General features: G+C 36.2%; 2 protein-coding genes across 8 annotated transcripts in view; both read right to left on the reverse strand.

Annotated features, from left to right (window-relative positions):
* Positions 1-1,538: 1,538 nt before the first annotated feature.
* Positions 1,539-3,749, reverse strand: LOC107686776 (Golgi reassembly-stacking protein 2-like). The gene is made up of 4 exons (XM_016483893.1): positions 3,734-3,749; positions 3,530-3,649; positions 3,289-3,420; positions 1,539-2,419 (listed from the first exon to the last, which is right to left on the reverse strand). The coding sequence occupies exons 1-4, from the start codon at positions 3,747-3,749 to the stop codon at positions 2,133-2,135; spliced, it is 555 nt and encodes a 184-aa protein (XP_016339379.1). The 3' UTR covers positions 1,539-2,132.
* Positions 3,750-7,239: 3,490 nt separating this feature from the next.
* Positions 7,240-24,685, reverse strand: part of gad1b (glutamate decarboxylase 1b) — a 23,270-nt gene continuing 5,824 nt past the window's right edge. For 6 of the 7 annotated variants that reach the window (XM_016483863.1, XM_016483862.1, XM_016483864.1 and 3 more), the window contains 14 exons: positions 23,458-23,598; positions 22,635-22,877; positions 21,367-21,457; positions 14,034-14,146; positions 13,718-13,833; positions 12,842-12,921; positions 12,679-12,733; positions 12,333-12,449; positions 12,112-12,176; positions 11,954-12,032; positions 11,062-11,211; positions 10,202-10,309; positions 10,010-10,099; positions 7,240-8,716 (listed from right to left, as the gene is read on the reverse strand). In XM_016483863.1, the coding sequence (XP_016339349.1) occupies positions 8,543-8,716; positions 10,010-10,099; positions 10,202-10,309; positions 11,062-11,211; positions 11,954-12,032; positions 12,112-12,176; positions 12,333-12,449; positions 12,679-12,733; positions 12,842-12,921; positions 13,718-13,833; positions 14,034-14,146; positions 21,367-21,457; positions 22,635-22,877; positions 23,458-23,598 (1,622 nt within the window). In that variant the 3' untranslated portion in view covers positions 7,240-8,542. Of the gene's footprint in view, positions 8,717-10,009; positions 10,100-10,201; positions 10,310-11,061; positions 11,212-11,953; positions 12,033-12,111; positions 12,177-12,332; positions 12,450-12,678; positions 12,734-12,841; positions 12,922-13,717; positions 13,834-14,033; positions 14,147-21,366; positions 21,458-22,634; positions 22,878-23,457; positions 24,006-24,685 lie in introns of those variants that run through there. The other variant, XM_016483861.1, reaches the window with a different exon arrangement.

Raw genomic sequence — 24,685 nt, forward strand, 5'->3', positions numbered from 1 at the left:
CATGTTGCTTAGCAACCCTCGCTGATCCCGGAGCCTGAGTCAGGCCAGCATCTCCGAACCACATGGACCGGACCGCGATCGAACGCTCGAAGCTTCCAGAGTCTGTTTTCAGGGGACGAATCTCAGCTTTTGTTGTTTCCTCTCTAAATACTCTTTCAACCCCAGAAGCAGTTTTCAGCTCAACATATGGTGATCTGTCTCCCAAGTGCTGCTGCGATTGTAGAGAATGTAGCCAAAAGAGAAATAAAAATTTTTGAAAATATTTGGATACATGTGCTTTCTTTCCCTAATTTCTTGGACAGTTTCTTGAAAAAGCAGAGCTGTTATTTGTTTGCTCTCAGGGCTCCTGCTGGACAGAATCAAAAGTCAGCCTGTATTTCACAGCCGAGTGATAGTTATATTTAAAAGACATAGTATGGAGAAGAAAAAAAAAACAGAAATATTTTAAAGCTGAGCATAAGTAGGCAAATATTCACTATAGAAATGTCTGGTTTCATTTAACTGTATATTTATCTTTTTAAATGTATGATGTTACAAAAAATGATTTCCATTTCCATTTTTAAAATCTTTGATAATTCCAGGTTTTTCAGGCCTGTGGGAGCCCTATTTGTTAAATAGCAATTCCTAACTGCCTTTAAATGCTTGTTTTATTTTGGTCTATTACCAGAAATTCTTAAAGTACATAAGTGGTTCTTAACCAGGGGCCCACAAGATGACTTAACATCATGTAAGATGAGCAAACAAACTAAAACGGCTACAAATGAAGGTGCCTATATATTTCTTATTTTAATGTGTTCCCTCAACATCTGTGATTTTTATTTAAGAACCATGAACCTTGAGAGTGTAAAAAGTGATGTCCAGACCAGGAAAGTCATGGAAATGTTTTAATTTAACATAACTTGGGGGAAAAAAAGATATAATCTTGATCAACTGGAAACAATGCAAATTCATAAAAAGTGAACGCTGAACATTAAGGTTTTGAAAGACGGAATTTTAATGATTTCTATTATATATTACAACTCTTACAGTTGCGGTAAATTAAGTTGTATAGAGATACACTGTATAGAAAAATCTTAGCTACCGAGTCCAAAAGGCTGAAACATTTTCAGCACCAATAACTAATAACTGCTTGCCTGATTAAACATTCTACCAAGTTTCATCTTCAGAATATCCTTGTTGTTCATAATGTACATTTTACTTTTTAAGCATTAAGTGAAATGTGTAAAACAAGTGTCAATTCAGCTAATTGTACATTTTATCTATTTATTCCACTGCTTTTCAATACTTTATTCTGATGTCAGTTGTGGCAGTCGGTGGTTAAAGATTTCTGCTTTATATCAGGGCCCTGATCATCGATGGGTTTATTTTGTGATGACCTTCTAAGTGTACGCCCACATACATCCTTGTCTAAAAATGAGCACTGACCACTGAAATCCTTTAATCGCTTGACTATGGTAAAAGCAAGGAATTGCAATGTGATTTCATGCAAACTATGTAATTTATACTCAACTCACAAATTAAAGAGACAGAGACAGCCCTAGTGTAAAACTGGGTAGTTTATTGCTTGTGTATGTTTGAATAAGAGATTCCTTCACAATCTTCAAACTGCACAAGCGCACCTTCAGCACGTTCGTAACTGTGTTTCCGTTCATCATGATGGCAGATCTATCATACAGAGAGTGTGTGAGAGCACGTGAGAGAAAAAGAGGCCCAGAGCCCAGTCTGACCACGAATAGAGTTGTTTCTGAGGAAATCAAAGCAATCGAAACAAACAGTGCAAAGAAAGAAAGACAAAAGTCAGACATTACATTGTAAAATCACATAGCAATTGACAGTTACAGGGAATGCTATATTAACATTTGAAAGTTGATTACAGGATATACAGAAAGAAAAAGCACGAGACGGCACCGATTCTGAAAAGAGCGCAAACCAGACATACAGCCATCTCTGTTTTTTTAAATGTATTTTTTAATATTAGCCGTCCATCCACATGCTCATTACTCTCAGACGCTGGCGTCTCTCAACAGAACCGTGTTTATCTCTGTGTTTGTGTTCACACACTGGAATCTTTTTGTACTGAATAAATACAATAGAGACGTACGGAGGGACGCCCACCGGCCCCGGTCCGGCCGTTACGAGGACTCTGGGGCCGCCTGCGCATCCGTCGTCTGCTGTAGGAGCGTCTCCATCGCAGTAGGCTTCTCTGAAGGCGTGTCTTTGACCGCAGGGGTGAGCGTGGCATCCAGAATGAGCGCTGGAGTTTGCCCGGCAGCTAAAGAGACGGGTGGGATGTGGTCAGATGGTGCCAGGGAAGATGGCAGCGTGACCCCGGGCATGCTGGGAAGTGTGGAAGGGAGAACGGTGTGCATGGGCAGAGCAGAGATGCCGGGCAGGTTCAGAGGAGGGAGAGGAGGCAAACCTGCAGAGAGGGATCACATCAATATTCAGCCGTTTTAATAAAGTCACAGAAATTAAAACAGGTTTTTCCACTATGGCTGGTTACTTTACACAGGGTTTCTGCAGGATTTAAAAAATCTAATTAAAGGCTTTTTAAGACCTTATTAAGGACCCGCACAAATAAAATTAATACAGTATGTCTATTCAGAACAGATCTCAAAATAAATCATGCATCTCAGAATCTTTTACTTGATTAAACAGGCCATAGCACACAATCAACAAGGTTTTAACACTGCTTATTAGCAAAATGGGAACTGCAAATAATATACTCGAGATCAATTTTATTTAATATGTAATGAAATTGGTCCATGTCCCAACTTATCAAGTGATAATATGTTGAATCATACATTTATTATTATTTTAAATTTTTTTATATATATTTTCTGTTTTAATTTTAATTGTACAGTTTTAATAATTTTATTTGTAGTGGGCTGTCATATTTATTACTTTTTTGTTTGTTTTCCCCTTAATTATGTCTACATAGTTTTTTTTATGTTTTAGTTATTTTAGTATTTCAACTTTAAAATGAAATGAGAAATGTTGCCTTGGCAACTATCTGAAAAAATATCTATTTATTATATTTCAATTCATGTTTTTTTTTTTTAAGAAATTAAAATTCTGCACGAAAGGGTCCTACCATGATCAAGGTCCAGAAAGGTACCGAGAACATAGTTAAAATAGTCCTTGTGACATCATTGGTTCAACCGTAATTTTATGAATTTCTATGGAGAGAATTTTTGGGTGAATATCCCTTTAAGGAGCTGCAGGAACCCCGTCTAAGTGGGCGATTCTTGGTCAGAATAAGCTGTAATATAGTTTTGGTGTGTGCACCTGCTGTAATGGGAGGTAACCCACTGATTCCAGCTAATGATACAGCGCTAAGGTCCGGTAACGGTAGATTGAGGTTTGGGAGGTTAGGCAGGTTTGGCAGGGGAGGGAGGCCAGATGGTAAGGACATCAAACCTGAAGACACAAAATTAAAATCATTTAGCCACATGAATATTTGAATATTTTACCTGCTGTGGAATTGCATTCACTTAATAAAAAACAGAGATGAGTGCATGTTCTTTACCTGGTACGGTGGTGGAGGGGTTGACAATGGGAAGGGGACCCAGCCCAGGGGTCACATGAGCGGGCAGCAGGGGGACTGTGGGAACACCTACCAGAAATGACAACCATTTAAAATTTTGCACTAATTACAATTAATTATATCATGAATTAGGGTTGGGCCGATAGACGATGCCATCGTCCATCGCCGATGGCTGATTGACATCACGATGTTGAGCCGGCATCGCGATTACCAGTAGACATCGCCCAACCCTATCATGAATTATGCACAATGTAGGGAGTGCAGGTAACCGTAGCCGATACCACAGCCAAGACTGTGAACGAAGAAGAATAATCATGTCGGACATGCGCACAGAGACAGGAAGCAGAGAAAGCGAGAGTTTCACACACACACACACACACACCTGCCCTCTCCACCCCAGGCACCGTTGGGCGTGATGACCACTTCTCTGCAGTTGTCTGTGTCTGTGTTGTAGACGTAGAGTTTCAGGCCTTTGCCCTCATGGGTTTCTATCAATGAGAATAAGTCCTCTGACTGGAGAAAGAGCACAACACCCACAAAATGAAAAATCCTTTGGGCCAGTTGATGAAGCAGTCATTTGCCTTTTTGGGTTAGTGCTGCTGTGCCACTAAAATATTTACACAATCATTAGAACATTAGTTTTTGAATACCTTGCAACTTAAACATTTGCTTTTCTGTGATCTTTGTGATGTTCATTGAAGCAAATTCTGCTGATTTGTCATCAAAATGTCATCCAGCTGGCTAACACAGATGACTTCTTATTTTAGTATCATTTATATACTATTATAGTAATTATTCAGATTTTGAATTAGCATTTTTTTATATTTTCAGATTTAATTTTAGTTTAAAGGGGTCATATGATGCTTTTTTAAAGATCATTATTTTGTGTATTTGGTGTAACAGAATATGTCGCGTGACAGATACAGAGTCGCGTGACAGACACAGTTTTGAAGCTGGTATGTGTTTGTGATGTGACCCCCGCTCGCTCGCTCGCGCTCTCTCTCTCTCTCTCTCTCTCTCTCTCTCGCGCACACACGATGCACAAAACTCTGCATTTGAACAGTCAATAGCAAATACTTTTAGAGTCAGAACTGTCAGTTTTACTGTTTAGAGTCTCTAGATTTTCATTTATAATGAGTTTAACTCACTGTATTATCCCGTGATTGTCATTATTACACCAGTTATTCAATACATCAGCAGATTTTCCATTTGAAATTCCTAACACCTGTTCATACAGAGTAAATCAAGCTTGCTTCTTGGCTCACTGAATAGTCAATATATGATAGAAGACCCTCACTATGTGCAACAAACCTACCAGTCTGGTGTTGTTGATGGACACAATGAAGTCAAAGAAGGGTTCGAGACCTGCTCTATGACCGGGAGAATTCTCCTGCACCTGCAGAACACAGAAAACACCCCATTTAACCTTTAAATAGAACCAATGAATGACCCATTAAAACCAAAAACAAACATTACAATCGTCTAGCAAAACTCTAAACTGGCATAGATCATAGATCATGAAATAATAAGCTTTGCAACAAGTAAATGCCAAAGTAGACAGACACTTAACCTTTCTATCAGATTCCTGACTGAGATGTCAACCATTAAAACGAGCAGTCGTGTATATATTTACCCAATTATTAAAAAATCAGATGCGTGTAGGAACAGCATGTCATTTCCTACGTTTCACGTGGAGCATAAGCAAACTGCTTTAAGTTGGGCCAATTCGAGTTATGACAGATTAAAACTAAACATTTAAACAGTAAAGCATCATGACATGTAGTAAGCTTCTTCAACAGTCCATCCAACAACAATTACAGAAAAAACCACACACTGTACAGTAGGATAAATGAAGATGTGCTTTTTAAGGGGTATCAGCCTTTGCATGTCAAATGCTGAAAACTCCCATGCATTATATCTACATTTAACAGCAGAGATTTTCGTTTAGCCACATTAGCATTTAGCCACGGCCGCACTGACATCCCCGGCCTCGATTTGAACTTTGTGCCGCTAGCGACTCGCGATGTACCGCATAAGTGAAATGGAGAAACCAAGAAAAAACACACTCACTCTAAGAACGTGATAGCCCTCCGAACCACCTCCGGGAATTTCCACGCTCTGTGATCCCCCCATGATCCCCGCTCCGTGTCACCGGTGAGAATATTATCCGTTTTAATTGTTTTTTTCCTCCCACCAGCCGGTTTTGTGGACAGACACGTTGGAGTCTCGACGGCGGTGAATGACGTGGCAGTGCAAGAAGGAGGGCTCGTGCTTATGTGGCGCACAGGTGAGACTGCGGCGAGCCTATTGTCATATTATGAATAAAGAAATCATGGTTTATTTCTAGTTTATAAGTGTACAGCATGTGAACGATTGGATATACAACCATAGAAGGCACAGTAGCAATGTCGAATTCGTGAACGAATCATTCACGCGAGTCGGATCTTTTTGATGAGTCGTTCGAACCGTGCACAAACTCATCTGAATGATTCGTTCACGAGCTGTTCTCGAGTTAACAGAAACCTTTTTTTTGGGACAGCCAGTCTTCATAAATGCCTTTCTTTTTCTGTGTTTGTGTGTATTTGCATATACTCATATACACATAATACACATAATACACATATTTTTAAAATCTCCAAACATTAGATATAGATTATACATTGGGAGTATTTGCTGGCTTGATTGAGTAGCAGTAAAATTGTACAAAATGTTAATTTTAGGGTTTGATTTGATGTTGTCCACTGGGGGGCATATTGGCATGTAATTTAGTTCCTGACAAACAGCAGAGATCAAATAGCGCCCCCTGGAGGAAGTCAAATATGTGCAACATGCTTCCAAATGCTTCATTTCTTTGTCACACTGTAGATGTGCTGCCTTCTTATGGCAAATAAATGATAATACACAGAGCAGGAAACTACAGACAAACGAAAACGTGATAAAAGCCATATTAAATAGACTGTAACTCATACTTTTGCAGATAATTTTACAGCTGAACTTTCCTTTGATCTTTGTATAATTTTGACATGTACTTTTTGTGATCCAAATTAAGTATAAATGACAAAAAGTACATTGTACAGTATTTTGAACATAGTTACATGGTAATTTTTTATGCTGACCATGGTATCTAAATATGGCATGACTTTTTAATATAGTAGCATTATAATACCATTACAATTATAATAGCATTATATCTATATTTCTCTGATAGTACCATGTTCCATAATAATTTCATGGCATGAGAATCTGATAATCATTCCGTATTAAGGTTATTTTATATATCAAAGTGCAAAGGTATTATCAACTTACACCATTATTTGTTTTTAAGTACTTTTTTGCCACAATAAGTATTTTTTCGAGGGCATTTTGATAGTATATTTCACATATAAAAAGGTTTATAGTGGCTATTGCCAAAATATATGAATATGCTAAATATAAGTTGTAAACAGTGAAGCTGTTTACAGCATGTATTTAGCCTAAATGCAAATATTGATTTTTAAAATATACTTTCAATGGCCAATAATATATTGGTAGAAAATATATTTCCATAAATACATTTTGAGATAAATTTGAGCAAATACACTTTTTGGTATATTTTGAAATATAATGTCATTATGACATACCTTCTAGTGCCTGAGAGCAGCTGGTTTAAAATAAGAATGAAATAAAAGAAAACACAAACAAACTCAGTGTGAAGTGCAAGTTTATTATACACTTTAAAATAAAGGTGCACGATTTGTACATTTTAAAAAGACGACTAACAGAACATTCTTATACTTTAATAGCTTTTTATTGTGCCGTGTACATGTGTTAATAACAGTTTACATATAATGTGATTGCATTTTAAAGTGCCAGCCTTACTGAGGAGACCAGATCGCCCTCCTCACATTTGTCAAAAACACTTTGAACAAATAGAGAACATGAAATAAATGTTCCAAAGACAACAGCTGAATCTAAATACCGCATAGCAATAAACTTTTAATAAATATGAATATGAACACAATCTTCCAGCATCCTGAGGACATTTCAAGCCTTCCTTCTAAGTTTGTGCTTTTTGCTTTATTGTTTTCTTTTGTTATTTATTCTCTTTTTTTAAATATGATGCTATAATCGCCTGAGTTGAATATCAATAATTAGTAATATACATCTGGTAACTAACTACCTTCATATAATTGATAGGATTGCTTATAACATTCAGTCAAAGATACACACGATAACACTGTAACACTAACACACTGATTGCACAGAGTTAAGGGCCTCAACGACAAACATATACAATATATTCATATTTCTATAAATGTGTATAGATTTATGCTATAATTTATACGCTTGCTTATTTCAAAGAATATCGAGTATATTGTAAAATGTATGGCACTAGTTCTGTCTTTGGCTCACAAGTACACTACTGGACCATAAACATTAGCCTAAACTTGTTTGATTATATATAACTTGTCTTAAAATACAAATGAAGAACCGTTACAAATGAGAGAAATACCTTTGAACACCGTTGGCTCACAATATAAATAAAGTCTTTGTTTATAGATTTATATCAGTACATTTCAAACTGAAAATTGAATACTTATGTTTCACCTCACAAAGGTGTTGATTAAACACTTTACATGACCTACTACAAGGTTAGTTTAGGAAACACAACACTAAAATACAGATCAACCACTGGTTTACACACAGACCCCACTACTACACAGAAAGGGGTTCGAGCTTCATTAAAAGGGTGGTGCGTCTTTGCTTGTCTTTATATTGTATTTACAAACCCAAGCACCGACTGTTACACATTTAAACTATGTTATAAGGTGACCGTGTAGCTATACGGGCTACGTAATCTGTAAGTTAAAGATCTAAAGACATTGAGAAGAAGGACAGAACATATTGGACCACAATACGACGTCGAAACATAGCCATTAAATGTGTAGACCGGGCGACCGTCCTGTCGAGATGCCTGAGCCTTGAATATAGACACAGAGCTGCAGTTCTCTGCTCTTACAGATCGTGACCCAGCCTCTCGATCTCATTGATGAGGAAATCGATGTCGGACTTGGTGACGGCATGATTGGAGACGACCATTCGGAAGAAGTTGACCTTGTCTCCCTGTGGTTGGTAGCCTACCATGGTTGTGCCGCACTCCATCATCATTGCTTTGATCTTCGGCGCCACCTGCAGGGGAGACGGCGTAATTTATGACACAAGTTTGAACCAATTTTCTTTGTAAAATGATTAATTGTTTCAAAGCACTGGAAAAACCATACACTGGTGGCTCATGCTGACTCAAAACGGTGTAAATGGAATGAAAAGACAACCCAAATATGTACATATGATGGCATCCTCTACAAACTAATTGCAAATGTTTTCATGAAAGGGCTATTACATGTAATCTACGAATAATTAAATTACATTAAAGAACATGGGTTCACAAGATCAACAACATCTACACTCTTAAAAACTAAAAGTTCTTTATTGGCATCGATGGTTTCATGAAGAACCTTTAACATCCAGGGATCTTTCCCTTATTTAGCATTACATCACTTCTTCACCAATGGATCCTCTGGAGTGAATGGGTGCCGTCAGAATGAGAGTCCAAACAGCTGATTAAAAACATCCACTCCAGTTCATTAATTAAAGTCTTAAACCGCTGCTTCTGGCCAAAATACCAGTCTATAATCCATAATAACACTTCCTCCAGTGGAAAAAGTCCATCTCCTGTTGGCACTCACATCAAAATTCACCCACACATTTGTTTAGAGCTGTTCTAGACTGTTTTCGGTTGTAAATGGCACTTGATCTGAGCATATTTCTCTCCTGATTCAGATTAAATTACTGTTTCACTGGAGGAAATGTTATTACAGATTATGGACTCGTATTTTAGCCAGAATCAACGACTTAATGATGGATTTGTTTCTTACAAACACGCAGCTTTTCACCTCACAAGGCATTAATGGATGGACTGGCGTGATGTGGATTACTTGTGGATTATTGTGATGTTTTTATCAGCTGTTTGGACTCTCATTCTGACGGCACCCATTCACTGCAGAGCATTCATTGCTGAGCAAGTGATGGAATGCTACATTTCTCCAAATCTGTTCCCATGAAGAAACAAACTCATCTACATCTTGGATGGCCTGAGAGTGAGGACATTTTCAGCTGAACTATTCTTTTAAAACTGTTTTGAGCTTGAAGATTCTTTGGGAAAACCAAAATGGTTCTTCTATGGCAAACCCTCTTTTGGAAACTTAAGAGCATAGAGGCGAATCCTTGGAATTGTAAAAAGTTTTTAACCTAAGGTTCAAAAAAGTATTACGTAACGAAGCCTCATCTGCTGAAATCACATGACTCTTTGATAAAAGCTTCAAAACCACTGATTCGAAATAAGATTTGTAAAATTCGTTTTGATCACTACCAGTTTGTGTGCTTGTTACTCTCATTTTGTATAATTGAAATGAGATTAAGTACCCTGTGTAGTTTCTCCCTTCGTTCATCTCCATGTGGCATGCTACGCAAGCTTGGTGGAATATACCAGAAGCAAACATTTGTGTGCTGGGGCTGCAGAGAACAAAAGAAAGCAATAAGAAAAGTCATTACATGCAGTATTAGGTAAGCAGTTTTTTCAGTCTATACTTGAGTATGCGTGTGCCTGATACAAACCTGGCCCTCAAAGACCATTTCATATCCCTCACGGTTCTTGATTTTATTGTAGAGATATTCAGAAAGCTCCAGACATCTGTCAATGTGCTGCTCAAACCCAATTGTGCCCTGCACGGATAAAAATCACCAGTCAGAATAAAAATGTGTGTTTCTCAGCAAAATACTCATTGCTATAGCCACATAATTGTTTTTATTTTAAAGGGCTCATATGATGCGATTTCAAGTTTTCCTTTCTCTTTGGAGTGTTACAAGCTGGTGTAATTTTACAGTAGTATACCGTTTTTGGAAGTGAAAAAGACTGTGTAATTTACAGTGAATAACCATAAATTGATATTGCCAGAATTCCCTGCGTTACATTTCAAATTTGATGTTTTTTTGTTGAAATAACTATGTTTGTTTATATTGTTGCAAAAATGTAAACTATTATTGCAGATATTATATCAAACTATCTTTGCATATATACAGTACACATATATATATATATATACAATACATATACAATAGCAACATATAGTATATAGCAAATCTTAACTACCTAATTTTTTTCTTGTTGCAAAATGTATCACCTAGCTCTATATATAAAGTTGTACATATAAGTATGTCCAACTTTATCCACATACATACAATATACTCGTATATACTTGCAAATACCTGCTTGATTGTTTATTTTGTCACAAAATGTAAACTATATTATCGCCCAGCTCTAATCTGCTAAATGCAACTATAAGGCATGAAGATATTAAGATACATCATCATGATTTTCTGTTAAGCTGTTTTTGAAGCAATGTGTATTGTGAAAAGCACTATGTACAGTATATAAATTGATTTGACATGGCATAACAGCAGCTGTTGTGACCCACCTTGGCCTTCCACATGAGCCAGAATTTGAAGATGTCTACATGTCTGCCACACTGGATGGCCTTGTCGCCGGTGTCGTAGGTCACATCGTACTGTTTGTCTGGTTGGAAGAGGTATCCAGCGCACATGGAGTTGCAGCCCTGCAGAATGCCCTGCAACAGAAACACATCTCCTGTGATCAGTAGCTGTATAACTAAACTTTAAATGAGTTTGAATTGACTTGATCTACGTAAATTCATTTAGCAGACACATTTATCTAAATGAGTTTGGTGCGTATCTGCATATCCAAGATTTTTGATCTTTTTCAGACTTGTACAGGATTTTTAAATGTTTTTGAAAGAAGTGTCTTCTGCTCACTAAGGCTGCATTTATTTGATCAAAAATACAGTAAAAACTAAAATATTGAGAAATATTACCATTTTTAAAAACTGTTTAGTATTTGAATATATTATATATAAAATGTCATTTTTTCCTGTGACGCAAAGCTGAATTTTCAGCATCATTACTCCAGTCTTCAGTGTCACATGATCCTTCAGAAATCATTCTAATATGCTGATTTGCTGCTCAAGAAACATTTCTGCTTATTATCAATGCTGAAAACAGGTGTGCTACGGATTTTTTTGAAAAACTGATTTTTGTTGAATAGAAACTGATTTGAAATCGTTTGTAAGATTACAAATGTCTTTATTGTCACTTCTGGCTAATTTTACGTGTCCTTGCTGAATGAAAGGAATAATTTCTTTAAAAAAATCTTTACTGACCCCAAACTTTTTAACAGTAATGTACAGTATATAGATGGGCTTTTCCAAGGCAAATGTTAATGCCAGATGTAAATGGGGCCCTAGTGTGTGATAAATCCTGACTGTTTATGTCTTTGACTGTTTACTGTCTCACCTTCTCTCTAACCAGGATGGCTGAACATTGCAGTGGTACACCCATCATCTTATGAGGGTTCCATGTGACTGAGTTTGCTCTGAAACAAACAGACATGTGGGTTTTCAGGTCACACTGCAAGTCATTTTAGCACCTCATCTCGTGTGATTTTTACATACCTCTCAATGCCGTTTAACTTGTGACGGTGTTTCCTGGACATCAGCAGTCCTCCACCCCAAGCACCCTAGACATGTACAAACACCACTGACTGAATGATTTAAGATTTATTAATTCATTTATTCAATGCTCCATTTATTATATTCATCTATTTAGTTACCATTTCAGCAAATTCTGAAAGCACTAAATGGAAATGCATGTATATATATTGAATCAAACTTACATCTACATGTAACCACAGGTTGTACTTCTCGCAAATGTCGGCAATGTCATTGATGGGATCGAATGCTCCATATACTGTGGTACCAGCCGTTGCGTTCACAAACAGTGGCACGTAACCCTAAAATAAACATTCAAAATTTCATTCACTGCTGATAGTACATGGCCTAAAGATAGTGCCCTAACAGCAAGATCCCACTTTATTAACAGAGAGACTTAGAATTAGTACTTAAAGTTCAAATCAACCATGAATACCTGCTCCAGTATTGATCCACTGAACTCTTCAGGCACTGAGGTTAAATACTCTCACTCACTTGTCTTAGCAACAGTGAGTCTGAGCATCTACTTACCTTCTGTTTGGCATCAATGATCTTGGCCTCTAAGTCAGCCGGTATGACACGCCCCCTGAAACAAGACAGCCAATTAGGTGTAAGTGGGAGGGACTCTAGCAAATAAAACATGAGCTTTGAAAGAAAGTAACATAGTGGTTAAGAGCTCAAAAGAAGATGATACCTCTCATCTGTCTTGAGGAGAATTACGTTTTCTTTGCCAAATCCCAGCACTGCTCCTGCCTTTTTGATTGAATAATGACTCTGCAAAAAACAAACAGTGGAGTTGCCAATTAATCAAATGGCCAAATAGTATAAAAATAATGCAACTGTACACTAATGCTTCAAAAATAATACCATATTTGCTGATTGAAATGTAAATACTTGTTTTTAATAATAATTTTGGGCTTCTGATTCCGAAAATAGTGCTTGTTTTGCACGAGTATGCCACACATTTTGTAGAATATTTGCTTTCTATGATCATTTGTAAGGTGACGTTTTGGATATCCTTTAAAAAAAACTGCCACTAAGACGATATAAGTCATATCTTCCTCTGAGCCAGGTTACAACGATTAAAAAAATTCTCAGCTGATTTTCAAGGTTAGAATTATGGCCAGTGACAGAAGAAAATGCAAACACGAGCCAGATGTTTTCTGCTACATATGTGGGTGTTTTTTGCAGATTTTGTGAAAAAAAAAAAAAAAAACTTATTTAGCAAAGTTCTTTGACATTACATTTAATATTTGAATGTATTTTTTACAGTCCTTTGCAGATTGCAAGTTAAATGATACATTTTGAATATTCCTTTTTGCCATTAAAACCAAAACTTTTGACTGCTTTTGTTATTTTAGTAAGTGCAATAAGCTGATATATACTTATCAAATGTCATATATAACATATCAAATATATTTTCGAGCTCAGCATCAAATTAGGTAGCCTAATATTAGCGTTCTTGGCAAATCAGCCGATTTTTTTTTCTTCAAGATGCAAGGCTGTGTAATATATGACCCCTAGAGGCAGACAAATCCTCTGCTTAACTGCAGTGAAAGTGAGTACTTACATGTTCAGAAGTGAAAAGCACGAGTCGTGGTGCTGCAGACATGCCTTTGGTTTTGACTTCAGGGAAATACTTGTACCGCGCAACCATCACACTGTACATGTTTGATATGGCACCACCTGTGAACAGATTCATCACATTACAGCACCAAAATAAAATGTGTTAGCCAAAGGAATAGTTCAGCCAACACGAAAATGTCATACTTTCCTCATCCCCTAATTGTATGCACAACCTATGGTATTTTTTATTAGGCTATGTGTTTTGGGTTACGTTTGTAATGGCGATATTTCATTATTCGGTTTGTTATGGACCAGTTTACCTGGTGAGAAGAGTGCATCGCCGTCACCATTAGGCCATCCGATGATCTCTCTCATCTTCTTGAGGGTCAGTTGCTCCATCAGAACAAACACAGGAGCGATTTCATATGTGAACCTGAGCAACACACAGGAAGACCAGATTTAGTCACATGAGACTTGAAGCAGAAAGACTGAAATGGTATTTTCTTGTAAAACGTACTCCAGTAAGCTTTGTTTTATTTACACCATCGAAAACTCATCTTTTCCGGTGCAGAAAAATATCTAGGTGTTTAGTTCTTGTATCCACCTTATTTTTAACGTAGGCTAACAGCGGGTCATTTATAACTTGTATGTGCGAGACTTCCGGTGTTTTTGGCTTTCAGTTATTTTTAACTGTACAAAAACTGCACGTTACGCTTCCAAATATTGCAAATCGGTCGCTGTTTCTTTTCATATTATTTTAATTTATGATCGTATTCATTAACACACTGATTTGTAGCACAACCCTGTTGAAAAATCCAGCATTTGCTGGTTAGGTAGCCTATGTTTTGAAGCATGGCTGCTGGTCATGAGCTGGTTTAAGCTTCATGTGCTGGTCCTAAACAGGAGCTAGTTGCTTAAGACCAGCTTAGGACCAGCTCATGACCAGCTAAGAACCAGCTTAAACCAGCAGCCATGCTTCAAAACATAGGCTACCTAACCAGCATAAGCTGTTTTTTTCAACAGGGAAATACTACTGCACTTTTAGTTTGGCTACTTAATTAATATTTACTTATAGCCTATTGCAGCTAATGAATCAGAAGTGTGCACATTCACAAAAAAACATAGGCTTGTGGCCAGAAGGGATAAAGCTATGGCCAATAAATAAAATGTTATATCTATTAGACTGTGTTTTCCCTGCTGAACCTGAACATCACAGAAAATTCTAATGGTTTCCACTAAATACCATTACAAACATACCCATCAACTTTTAACCATTATTATTTATTTTTTTTTTTTCTAGCGATTTCTAATGATTTTGCAGTGTGTTTTGGGACATATTCCATTAGGATTTATTGGTTTTAACAAGCCACCAATAGAAGGCGACCAATTATCAGTAGAAACCCACAGGGTCCATTACAGTTTCCATTAAAACCAATAGCCTACAAGTCCCATTATAGGCTAAACCATTACAAATTTTGTAATGGTGTCTGTTGTTTTTTTTCAGCAGGGTTATTAATGTCTACACCTACCCCAACCCTAAACCTACCCCTTATAATAATGCAAAAACAGTTATTATTGTTGTGTGACAAAAATTACGCTATAGGACTATTGATGTGCGCACAGTAGCCACAGCTGCTTCCCTTAGTCTTAACCAAAAAATAGCTTAATTCCGCCAAGCAAAATAAGGTGGATACAAATTATTTATTTATTTTAAATGTAACTTTACTTCGATTTTGGGCTGAAAATTGAAAATTTGGACATGGTTAAGAGGTTCGTATTTTTGCTATCAAATTAATAGCCTATTGATGTTCCACTTCTGCAAATTGTCCAAATCTGGCAACAACTGCTTCAGAGAATCACACAGTTCCTGCAGACATCACATACTGTTCCATCAGAGATACATTCTGTCCCTCTCGGCTGCTTTGAATATCGCTAATTAAAAGACGGCTGTGATAGACTAGATAAGGGCTTATTTCAGGCTGTTTTAATGAAGGGAGTCAGTCCTCTGATGGCTATCTGTCCGTCTAAATGGAGGAGTTCAGCCTGACGGGGGACAGACAGCGCGCAAATGAGGGGACGGCTGCGCGCGCGAGATAAGACCGCGCTTCAGCACAAACCCATCTCATTCACAGAAAGGACGGACGAAAGAGGATGAGCGTGTGATGGAACACAACTAGGACACGGAGCAGCCCCGGGCAGACTCATTGTTCAGCTCCGTCACAAAAAGGAACAAAGATTGGAGACAGTAAAATAACGGGGAATCATCAATAACACGCAGCGAAAACATGATTCCAGCTGTCATAATGTCGTATAAATAGAACAATGTTTCTCGCGCAGGCTTATAACACGTGTTGGATTTGACAAATTACATTTTCATGTACAAAGGAGGAGAAACCAACAGGAAATGTAATATCTGCCTGAATGCACAATGCATATTGGGACCGTTCATTCACCTATATTATGAAATTAAAATGCATGATATACATTTGCATAACATAAAATCATAATCAAATGCTCAATAAAAACAGATTCTCTTGTCAATGATTAGACAGCAAAAATAATTTTCTTATTATACATATATATTTTTTTGTTATATCTTGTTTTCCATTACAAAAATATGGGGTGGGAAAATGTATTTGAATTAAGTGCATTGGCAGATATTCTTTCTTTATTTTAACTTTATGTCATGTCATTTTGCTTCTCAAGTAAATGTATCTTGATTTAAGAGTGTTTAGATATCTGTAATGGAAAACAATACAAAAATACTGAGTAAGAAAATCTTTTTTTGCAGTGTAATACGAAATTTCAGTTTCAATTATGCGTAAATATTGTGTAAAATAATATTTACATTTTATTTACTGTATTATGCATTTAATATTATCAGAATTTTATAGCCAAATCAATATCTGCATCAACCATTGAAAATCATTTGTCAAAGAGATAAACTATCAACCACCCAAAACACCTTAGCAACCACCTAGCAACACCGGTGAAACATACACAACCACCTTACAGTGCAGCAACCAGCTGGAAATATGACTCAAATTTCATGTAAATATCTCTTCTTGTCTTTTATGTGAAGCTATTTTAAGGGTGTTGGGTAGTTGTGTGTGTGTGTGTGTGTGTGTGTGTGTGAGTCAGTCCATTAGCTTCCGGTCAGTGTGTGTCACTGCTGATGAGAAATAATGGGTCTAAATTAGTCACGGTGAATAATGACAGAATAAGCAGCATTTGCATACCGTCCATTCACTGAATCATAGACACGAGGACACTCCCCTTTCTCTTCTCACAAAGCCCTTTCAATAGCGCGCTTGTGTGTGTGTGTGTGTATATGTGTGTGTGTGTGTGTGTGTGAAGGTGGCAACAGCAGAAGCGACACTCAGCAGTGATGAAATGAAACGTTTTCAAACATTGCAGGTGAAATCCTTTCAAATGGGGCAGAGAGCGGTGGGAGGCCGACAGAACAGCTTTATCCCTGGAGCAAGACGATGGCATCATGTGGGAGAGATGGAGAAACGTTTATCCTGAGATTCTGAAAACGCTTCAGCGTCAGAGTGAAGCACTAATCAACATCCTCCTCTTAGAGAGACTCCCACACTCTCATCTGCTGAACTAACACACCTCTGCCATTAGTGCTTCATGTTCAAGAACCAACATGGTTCCATCCGCCTTCAGATACAAATATAGTGCTTTTTAACCTCATATTGATGCTTTACAGGAATGAGACATGAAGAAAGGGCACAATTCAAGGTTTAATACAGAAAAACCGTCCAACACATCGATCGCCTCTTGACTTCTCAAATGTCAGCAGCACTTGAGGACGTTCTTTATTTATAAAGTGGTAAAAATCATATAAAGTAAATGTCACAAAGTAAAAAAGAAAACACTACAAGCTGTTCTGAAACCTTAGTATCTACTGCATGTGAAAAATGAAAATGACTGTGTGCATCAAACAAATGCAAAAAACACAGATTATACTAAGCTAATGGCATGAAAATACATCGCAAACACACATATTTAGGGTGCAACAATTATAGAAGTGTATGCTCTTGCTTTGTCCGCCATATTACACTGAACTTATCGCACTGCTCTCTGGGAATATCTTTTTATATGCGCCCTTCGAAGTGGAGTCGGAAATATCGTACTATTACTACTAAGTGAGGGGAAAGCAAGTTTATTACTCAGTTTTGGTGATTTGCTGTATGTAACACAAACATTTAGCTGTAACACCATGTATAAGTAACTGAACAAATGAAACAACGTCATTATTTAAAGTGCTTTTTTTGTATTGGTCTAATAGAAAATCATGGTTAAACCGGTTTTGCTCGGTTTGGCTAGAAGAAAAATAATACTCTAACACACTAAAAAAGAAAAAAAAATGTTTAAATACTATTTTTGCTTGACACCACATGTTGATGTTCAGACACTGACAAGATTTTCTGACTTTTCTTGGTAGAATGTAACAGAAAAGATGATGCATATTTTAAAAAAGATGACATTAAGGTCTTTTGAAGAGAATATTCATGTCTTTATTTATAGTATATGGTAAGCTAACACATTTATCATCGTTTTGGTGAAATTAAGTTGTAAAAATAATTGCCAAAAAATAGTTGCCAAATAGTATTGTATATTAATTATATACTATATTATATATAGTATATATGTGACCCTGGACCACAAAACCAGTCATAAGGGTCAATTTTTCGAAATTGAGATTTATACATCATAGGATGGGACAATATTTGGCCGAGATACAACTATTTGAAAATCTGGAATCTGAGGGTGCAAAAAAATTCTAAATATAGAGAAAATCGCCTTTAAAGTTGTCCAAATGAAGTTCTTAGCAATGCATATTACTAATCAAAAATGAAGTTTTGAGATACTTACAGTAGGAAATTTACAAAATATCTTCATGGAACATGATCTTTACTTAATATCCTAATGATTTTTGGCATAAAAGAAAAATCAATAATTTTGACCCATACAATGTATTTTTGGCTTTTGCTACAAATATACCCCAGCGACTTAAGACTGCTTTTGTGCTCCAGGGTCATTAAATTTATAATAAAAAATATTTAGCAATGTAATTTTTAAGTTGATCCAAAGTATCTTTTTTTTTCAGTGTTGAAATGAATAATTTTCATCATTTTGAATGCAGATGATTTTTTGTTTAGGCTAATTTTGTGTTTTATTTTCCTGACTTGGAGGTACGAGGTTCACACACGACCTTGAAAGCAGCATTACATGTCCAAAATGGGGATATCCTAGAGCGACATATTTATGCTGATCTATTCAAACAGATTTCATGTTGGAATGCAATTATGATGCCTTAAAATGCTGCCTATGTAGGCAGCTCTCAATGGAACAGACCCTATGAATATTCGATATCACACTATTGAGAAACAAGCACTACAGAAATGCAAGTGTGCAAATATGATATGGATGTAAAAACTTTGATTCTTTCATGTTTTTGGCTCTGCTCTTCCTCTACATATTTGGTATGAATTAGCTTAAGAGGATATTAATCAAAGTAATTCCCTTTAGCCAAAACCCATTGTTCATAGTTATGGCAATTTAACAAGGCTTTTTTCATCTTAACTGACTTCTATTATAAGAAGCTCTCTATTTATATTAAGACAGCTGTAATGAAGTGCTCGGTCCTCTGAGATCAAAATGGCCTGCGGGAGTAAAATGCGATGGCCAGACTGCTCAGCCCGCAGGGACTCGCTCTCCGACTGGCTGGTCCCAGCTGGCACACACTTCCTACCAGCCCACAGTCACACGCAATCAATGGGCTGTTAAATAGATTTGGTACAAGTCCATTCTGTGCTTTAGTGCTGTAAGACTCCTCAGTGCTGCACTAACAGCAGCAGCATAAGATTCATGAAAAAACCCATCAGCTTCTGTTGCATAGCTGAAGAAGGGCTAGTTTTCACCTGGGGAACGGTTATAGCTTATTAAGTACCGGATTTTGATTCCAAATGTCCAGTTGCACAAATGCTTGTTCTTTCTAGTAATAATTTGGGTGATTTATATTATATAAGGAACACAGCTTAAAAAAAAAAAGGGAACATTTATGGTAAAGTAAAAAAAAATGGCCAGAACTTTACCAAAAACTTTGGTAGCAACATTTTAGGGTTTTATGGATTTGACTTAAATTTACAGTAAAAAAAAACTGATATAAAGTTAATATACCAACCTACTAAAGTATATTAACTAATAACATAACAACATAGGTGGTAAAGAGAAAGGCACATGATGAATCAAATCTCAGCACAAGCCAGGGTTTAGGCTAGTTGACTAAAATTAAAACCAAAACTAAAACCATAAAAGAACATTTTTGGTACTTGAAATAAAATATATTAAATGAATAAAAGAAAATATAAAAAAATCTTTATTTCACAGTTGCTAAAGCAAAATTTTTTTTATTTTTTATTTATTTAATATTTATTTTATTTCATATTAACTCGATGTACTAAAATAACTAAAACTAATGCTGAAAAAAATGTATTCAAATTATATTGTCATATATAAAATAAATAAGAACTACTAAAAATGACAAAACCACATACATTTATTAAAATTGTAACAAAAATTAAAACAGAAAATATTAATATATAATTAATATTAATGAAAATGAATTATATGAATGAATATAAATGAATATATATATATATATATATATATAAAAATAAAAACTGATTCTAAATATGAATAAAAACTAGTATTTCAATGATACTAAAGTAACATTGGCACAAGCTGAGATAAATATTAATATATAGAATTTGCACCAACACCATCATGGTAACACAAGTGACACTAAAATAATGCAATAAACAGCATTCATTTAACAACATAAGATAACATAATACCCTAATGTACATAACTGATAGCAAAACACTAAGATGAAACATCATTATTTAAATGAAAACCCATCAAATGTGAATTATCACAGGAAATAAATTTAGAGTTTTTCCACTGTAAATCATAAGATGATGTGTTCTTTTTGACTTCCAAAAACTGTAAATTTGACTGTAAAATTAGATGAAATGTCCCATTGGATCTATCACAGTTTTCACTGTGTACAGAAATGTAAATAACGGGATTTACCATAGCTTTTTTACAGTATTTTACCATTAACATTATGAACGTTTTTAGGTAGACTTGAAGGATTGTGTCGATACAGAAAATGGCATTAAAAAAATTGAAATATTCCCTGGAGAAAATATGTGACAACCAGCCCCAGTCTTTCCCATACCTAAGTGTTTTCTGCCATTTAAATGGAAACAAAAATATTCAATGTGTCAGTGCAATCTATACTATCGTTTCTTTGCAAATCGCATGAGCAACTCATCAGACAGAAATGTCCAATAGAACAGCTCCGTTCAATTTGCTCTTTATATCAGCAGTGAAATGTGTAACTCTATGGGCTGATCAATATGCAATCTCACAGGCCTGGAGGGGTTACAGCATTCAGACACATCACTCGATACAGCCTTGACAAAGACAGCGCCTCGAGCCATAGCACTCAAAAAACACTTTACATAACCTCAGAGCAACGGAAATACTTATATATGTAACACAGACAACGTGTTGTTATTGTCGAATGACCCCAGCGAGAGGACAGGAGATCGGTGGGTTCGAGTAACTCACATGTTAGTGTTGGCAGTAGAGGTGAGCCATTCTCCAGCCAGACCGATGATGTCCAGACCAGATGAAAGCTGATTGAAGAATCTAGGATGACCTAGAAGAAGAGATTTGACAGGAACTATAAGTACAAATTGCAAATACATACTCTTTAATATCATAAAATGAAACAACCAGACCAAAAGACTGTTGTTGAAAAGTTTGAGGTCAGTAGGATTTTTTAATGTTTTTGAAAAAAAATCTCTTATGCTCACCAAGGCTGCATATATTTGATCAAAAAATACAGTAATATTGTGAAATATTTTTTACCACTTAATATAACTGCTTTCTATTAATATATTTTAAAACATAATTTATTCCTGTGATGCAAAGCTAAATTATTATCATCGTAACTCCAGTCTTCAGTGTCACATGATTCTGCAGAAATCATATGAATCATATGAATATGAATCATATGAAATCATAATCTAATATGCTTGATGCTCAAGAAACATTTCCGATTATTATCAGTATGCATAGAAAGAGAGTTTATTATATATATATATATATATATATATATATATATTTATTTATTTATTTATTTATTTTTTGGGGGGAAATGATAGAAATTAATACTTTTATTTAGCAAGGATGCTTTAAATTGATCAAAAGTGACGATAAAGACATTTATACCATAATACATTTTTTATAGGATTCTTTGTTGAATACAAAGTTCAAAAGAACAGCATTTATTTGAAATAAAAGTGTAATAAATGTTTTTACTGACACTTTTGATCAATTTAATGCATCCCTGCTGAATACAAGTATTATATTCTTTAAAAAAGAAAAAATCTTAAACTTTTGCACGGTACTGTATATAAAAACAGTGATATCACCAGGGTTTCCAAAAGTATTTGTGGCCCCACTTGAAAATGCAGTTTATTGCATTAGACAGTAAATATCAAATCAAGTGACTGTGGTCATTAGATCATTAGCTTTCTCCGTTTGCTGTCATATATTACCTATAAATTTAATTATAAGCAATAAACTCATTTGAAATCACATTGAATTTAAATTGCTCAACTGTAAACATAACAATTTCCAAAACTGCTCTTTTCAAATGATCAAGATCTAACTTGTGTGAATAAATAGGAAGAACCTGTCATAAATGAATTATCATATAATATCATAATCAGCTCAAATCTATGTTGTCAGCTGTAAATGATATTAATTAAAGTTAAAGCTTGACTGGTTGGATGATTGGACGGTGTGGTAATTGCTCCATGGGCCTGTACCTGTTCTGACTCCATACTTGAGCGTGTCTCTGCAGTCCACCAGGATCTGCTCCAGCGACTCTGGTTGGTCAGACAGCTCCAGGTTGAAGCCCTCCATCCCCTCCAGGAGCTGGTGAGGGTGATGGAAGTCCAGCACTTTGGTGGATCTGTCGAAGGTCTTGCGCACATAATTGGTGAGGATCTCCACCACCTCGAGAAGAAACTGGATTGTGGGTTCCTCGCCATTTTTAGCAGGCAGTAGATCTGGAATGGAGTGAGCCAACATGTGAGTCAGCATATTTTACATAGCTATGGTTTATGTGCAATGTGAAGCAATAATAATAATAATAATAATAATATAGTGGAGGTGAAAAGTCTAAAAACCCACACTAAAAATTAGGGATTTTTTTCCCATCTAATCCTTAAAAATACCTGGTTCTGATTTTGAAATAATTAAGAAAAATATCATTAAAAATAAAGAGATTTTAAGATTCTGCATTATTTATAGGTCAATAATCAGTAACTGACACTGATCATGTTTCTGCATGGAAATGCATAAAATTCTGAAATAAAAAATAAAACTTAATAAATTAATAAATTAAAATTTATCTATCTATCTATCTATCTATCTATCTATCTATCTATCTATCTATATTGCTGATATATGTGCTCATGGTTTTAGCTTACAATAATATACGAACAATCAAATTTCATCTCTTTATCTTTTAAGTGTTTGATTTAGATGAAGCAAGAAAGCATTAGATTCAGAAGTTTAACACTTTCTGGCATATATGTGCATACAGCAGCGTATGAAAACATGATTCAGAATGAGGTTTGTCGTTACCTCGAGCGAACAGGTTGGAGAAGTCTGTCTCTGCGCGCATGAAGCGCTCGCTGTTGTCACACATCTGGTTCTTCGCGCTCTCCTTGAAGGCGCCCACCATCCGACTCTTCTCATCCAGACTGTTGTTCTTCTGCAGGAAACCTGCATCATTACAACACGGGGAAGAATTGCAAAACATATCCTCAGCCTTGATTCTGGATGCTAGAGGGAAAAAGGTGTATCTCCAACCAGTTGCTTTAACATAAGCAACTAAACAGCAGGCTTGCTCTCTGATATTTACACCTAAGGGGGATTCCAGTGGTTGGAGTTTTAGTAGGACATCGCTATTTATGGGTTGCTGGAGGTTCAGAGGTGTTACTGTAGCCATGCCATCAGAGGACATGTAGGGTGTGTGTTTTTTGGATCATGAAACACTGTTGAAACACGGTGGAGTCTGGGTCTGTCATCCTTCACAGATTCCGCTTGACTGACTAGATGATCCATGCCATTAACTGCCGACAGGCACATTCAGTACACCGAAGCTCCCATCTATCGAGGATACTTTATTGCAGCATCTTACGTGATCATGGACAAACAGGTTTAGGCAAGGCTTAAAGACCCAATTATATTTAAAAATAAAGGTTGTTTATTGGCATCGATGGCTCCATGAAGAACCTTCAAGGATCCATTAAAGGTTCTTTATAATGGAAAAACGTTCTTTAGATTTTTTAAATGTTCCAAAAATGGTTATTTTAAGAACTGATCACTTTGGGGAACCCAAATGGTTCATCAGAAACCCGATTTGGAACCTTTATTTTTAAATGTGAAAGAGAGCAAACACCTAGCAATACAAAATATGTATATTTTTCAATCATAATTCATAGGCTACATTTTGTACTGACTGGTTTTATTTATGGAGGACTGCTTAGAGCCACTAAATATTGTAAAACATGGGTCATAGATGGTTGGTAAGATTATAAAGAATATTTCTCAATATTTAACAGCATATTTCCTTAGAGTATCCGTCTTTCGGTCACGAGGGCCGGGCTGTCTTCGCGTTATCTCTCTCATTTTGAGCAGGACTATCACACAATATTATCAGAGAAAACAGACCCCCGTTCATACTCCCCTCTGCCCACCATGCAACCCATCTCTCTCATTCAGGCTCGGTTCTGATAAGAGCTAATGACTATTCGATGTCGTAAATCTTTGGCGATGCGCTGAACATCAATAGGCGACACGATTTTAT

The sequence above is a fragment of the Sinocyclocheilus anshuiensis genome, unplaced genomic scaffold (assembly GCF_001515605.1).
Source record: "Sinocyclocheilus anshuiensis isolate Anshui unplaced genomic scaffold, SAMN03320099.WGS_v1.1 scaffold958, whole genome shotgun sequence".
Taxonomy (NCBI): Eukaryota; Metazoa; Chordata; class Actinopteri; order Cypriniformes; family Cyprinidae; genus Sinocyclocheilus; species Sinocyclocheilus anshuiensis.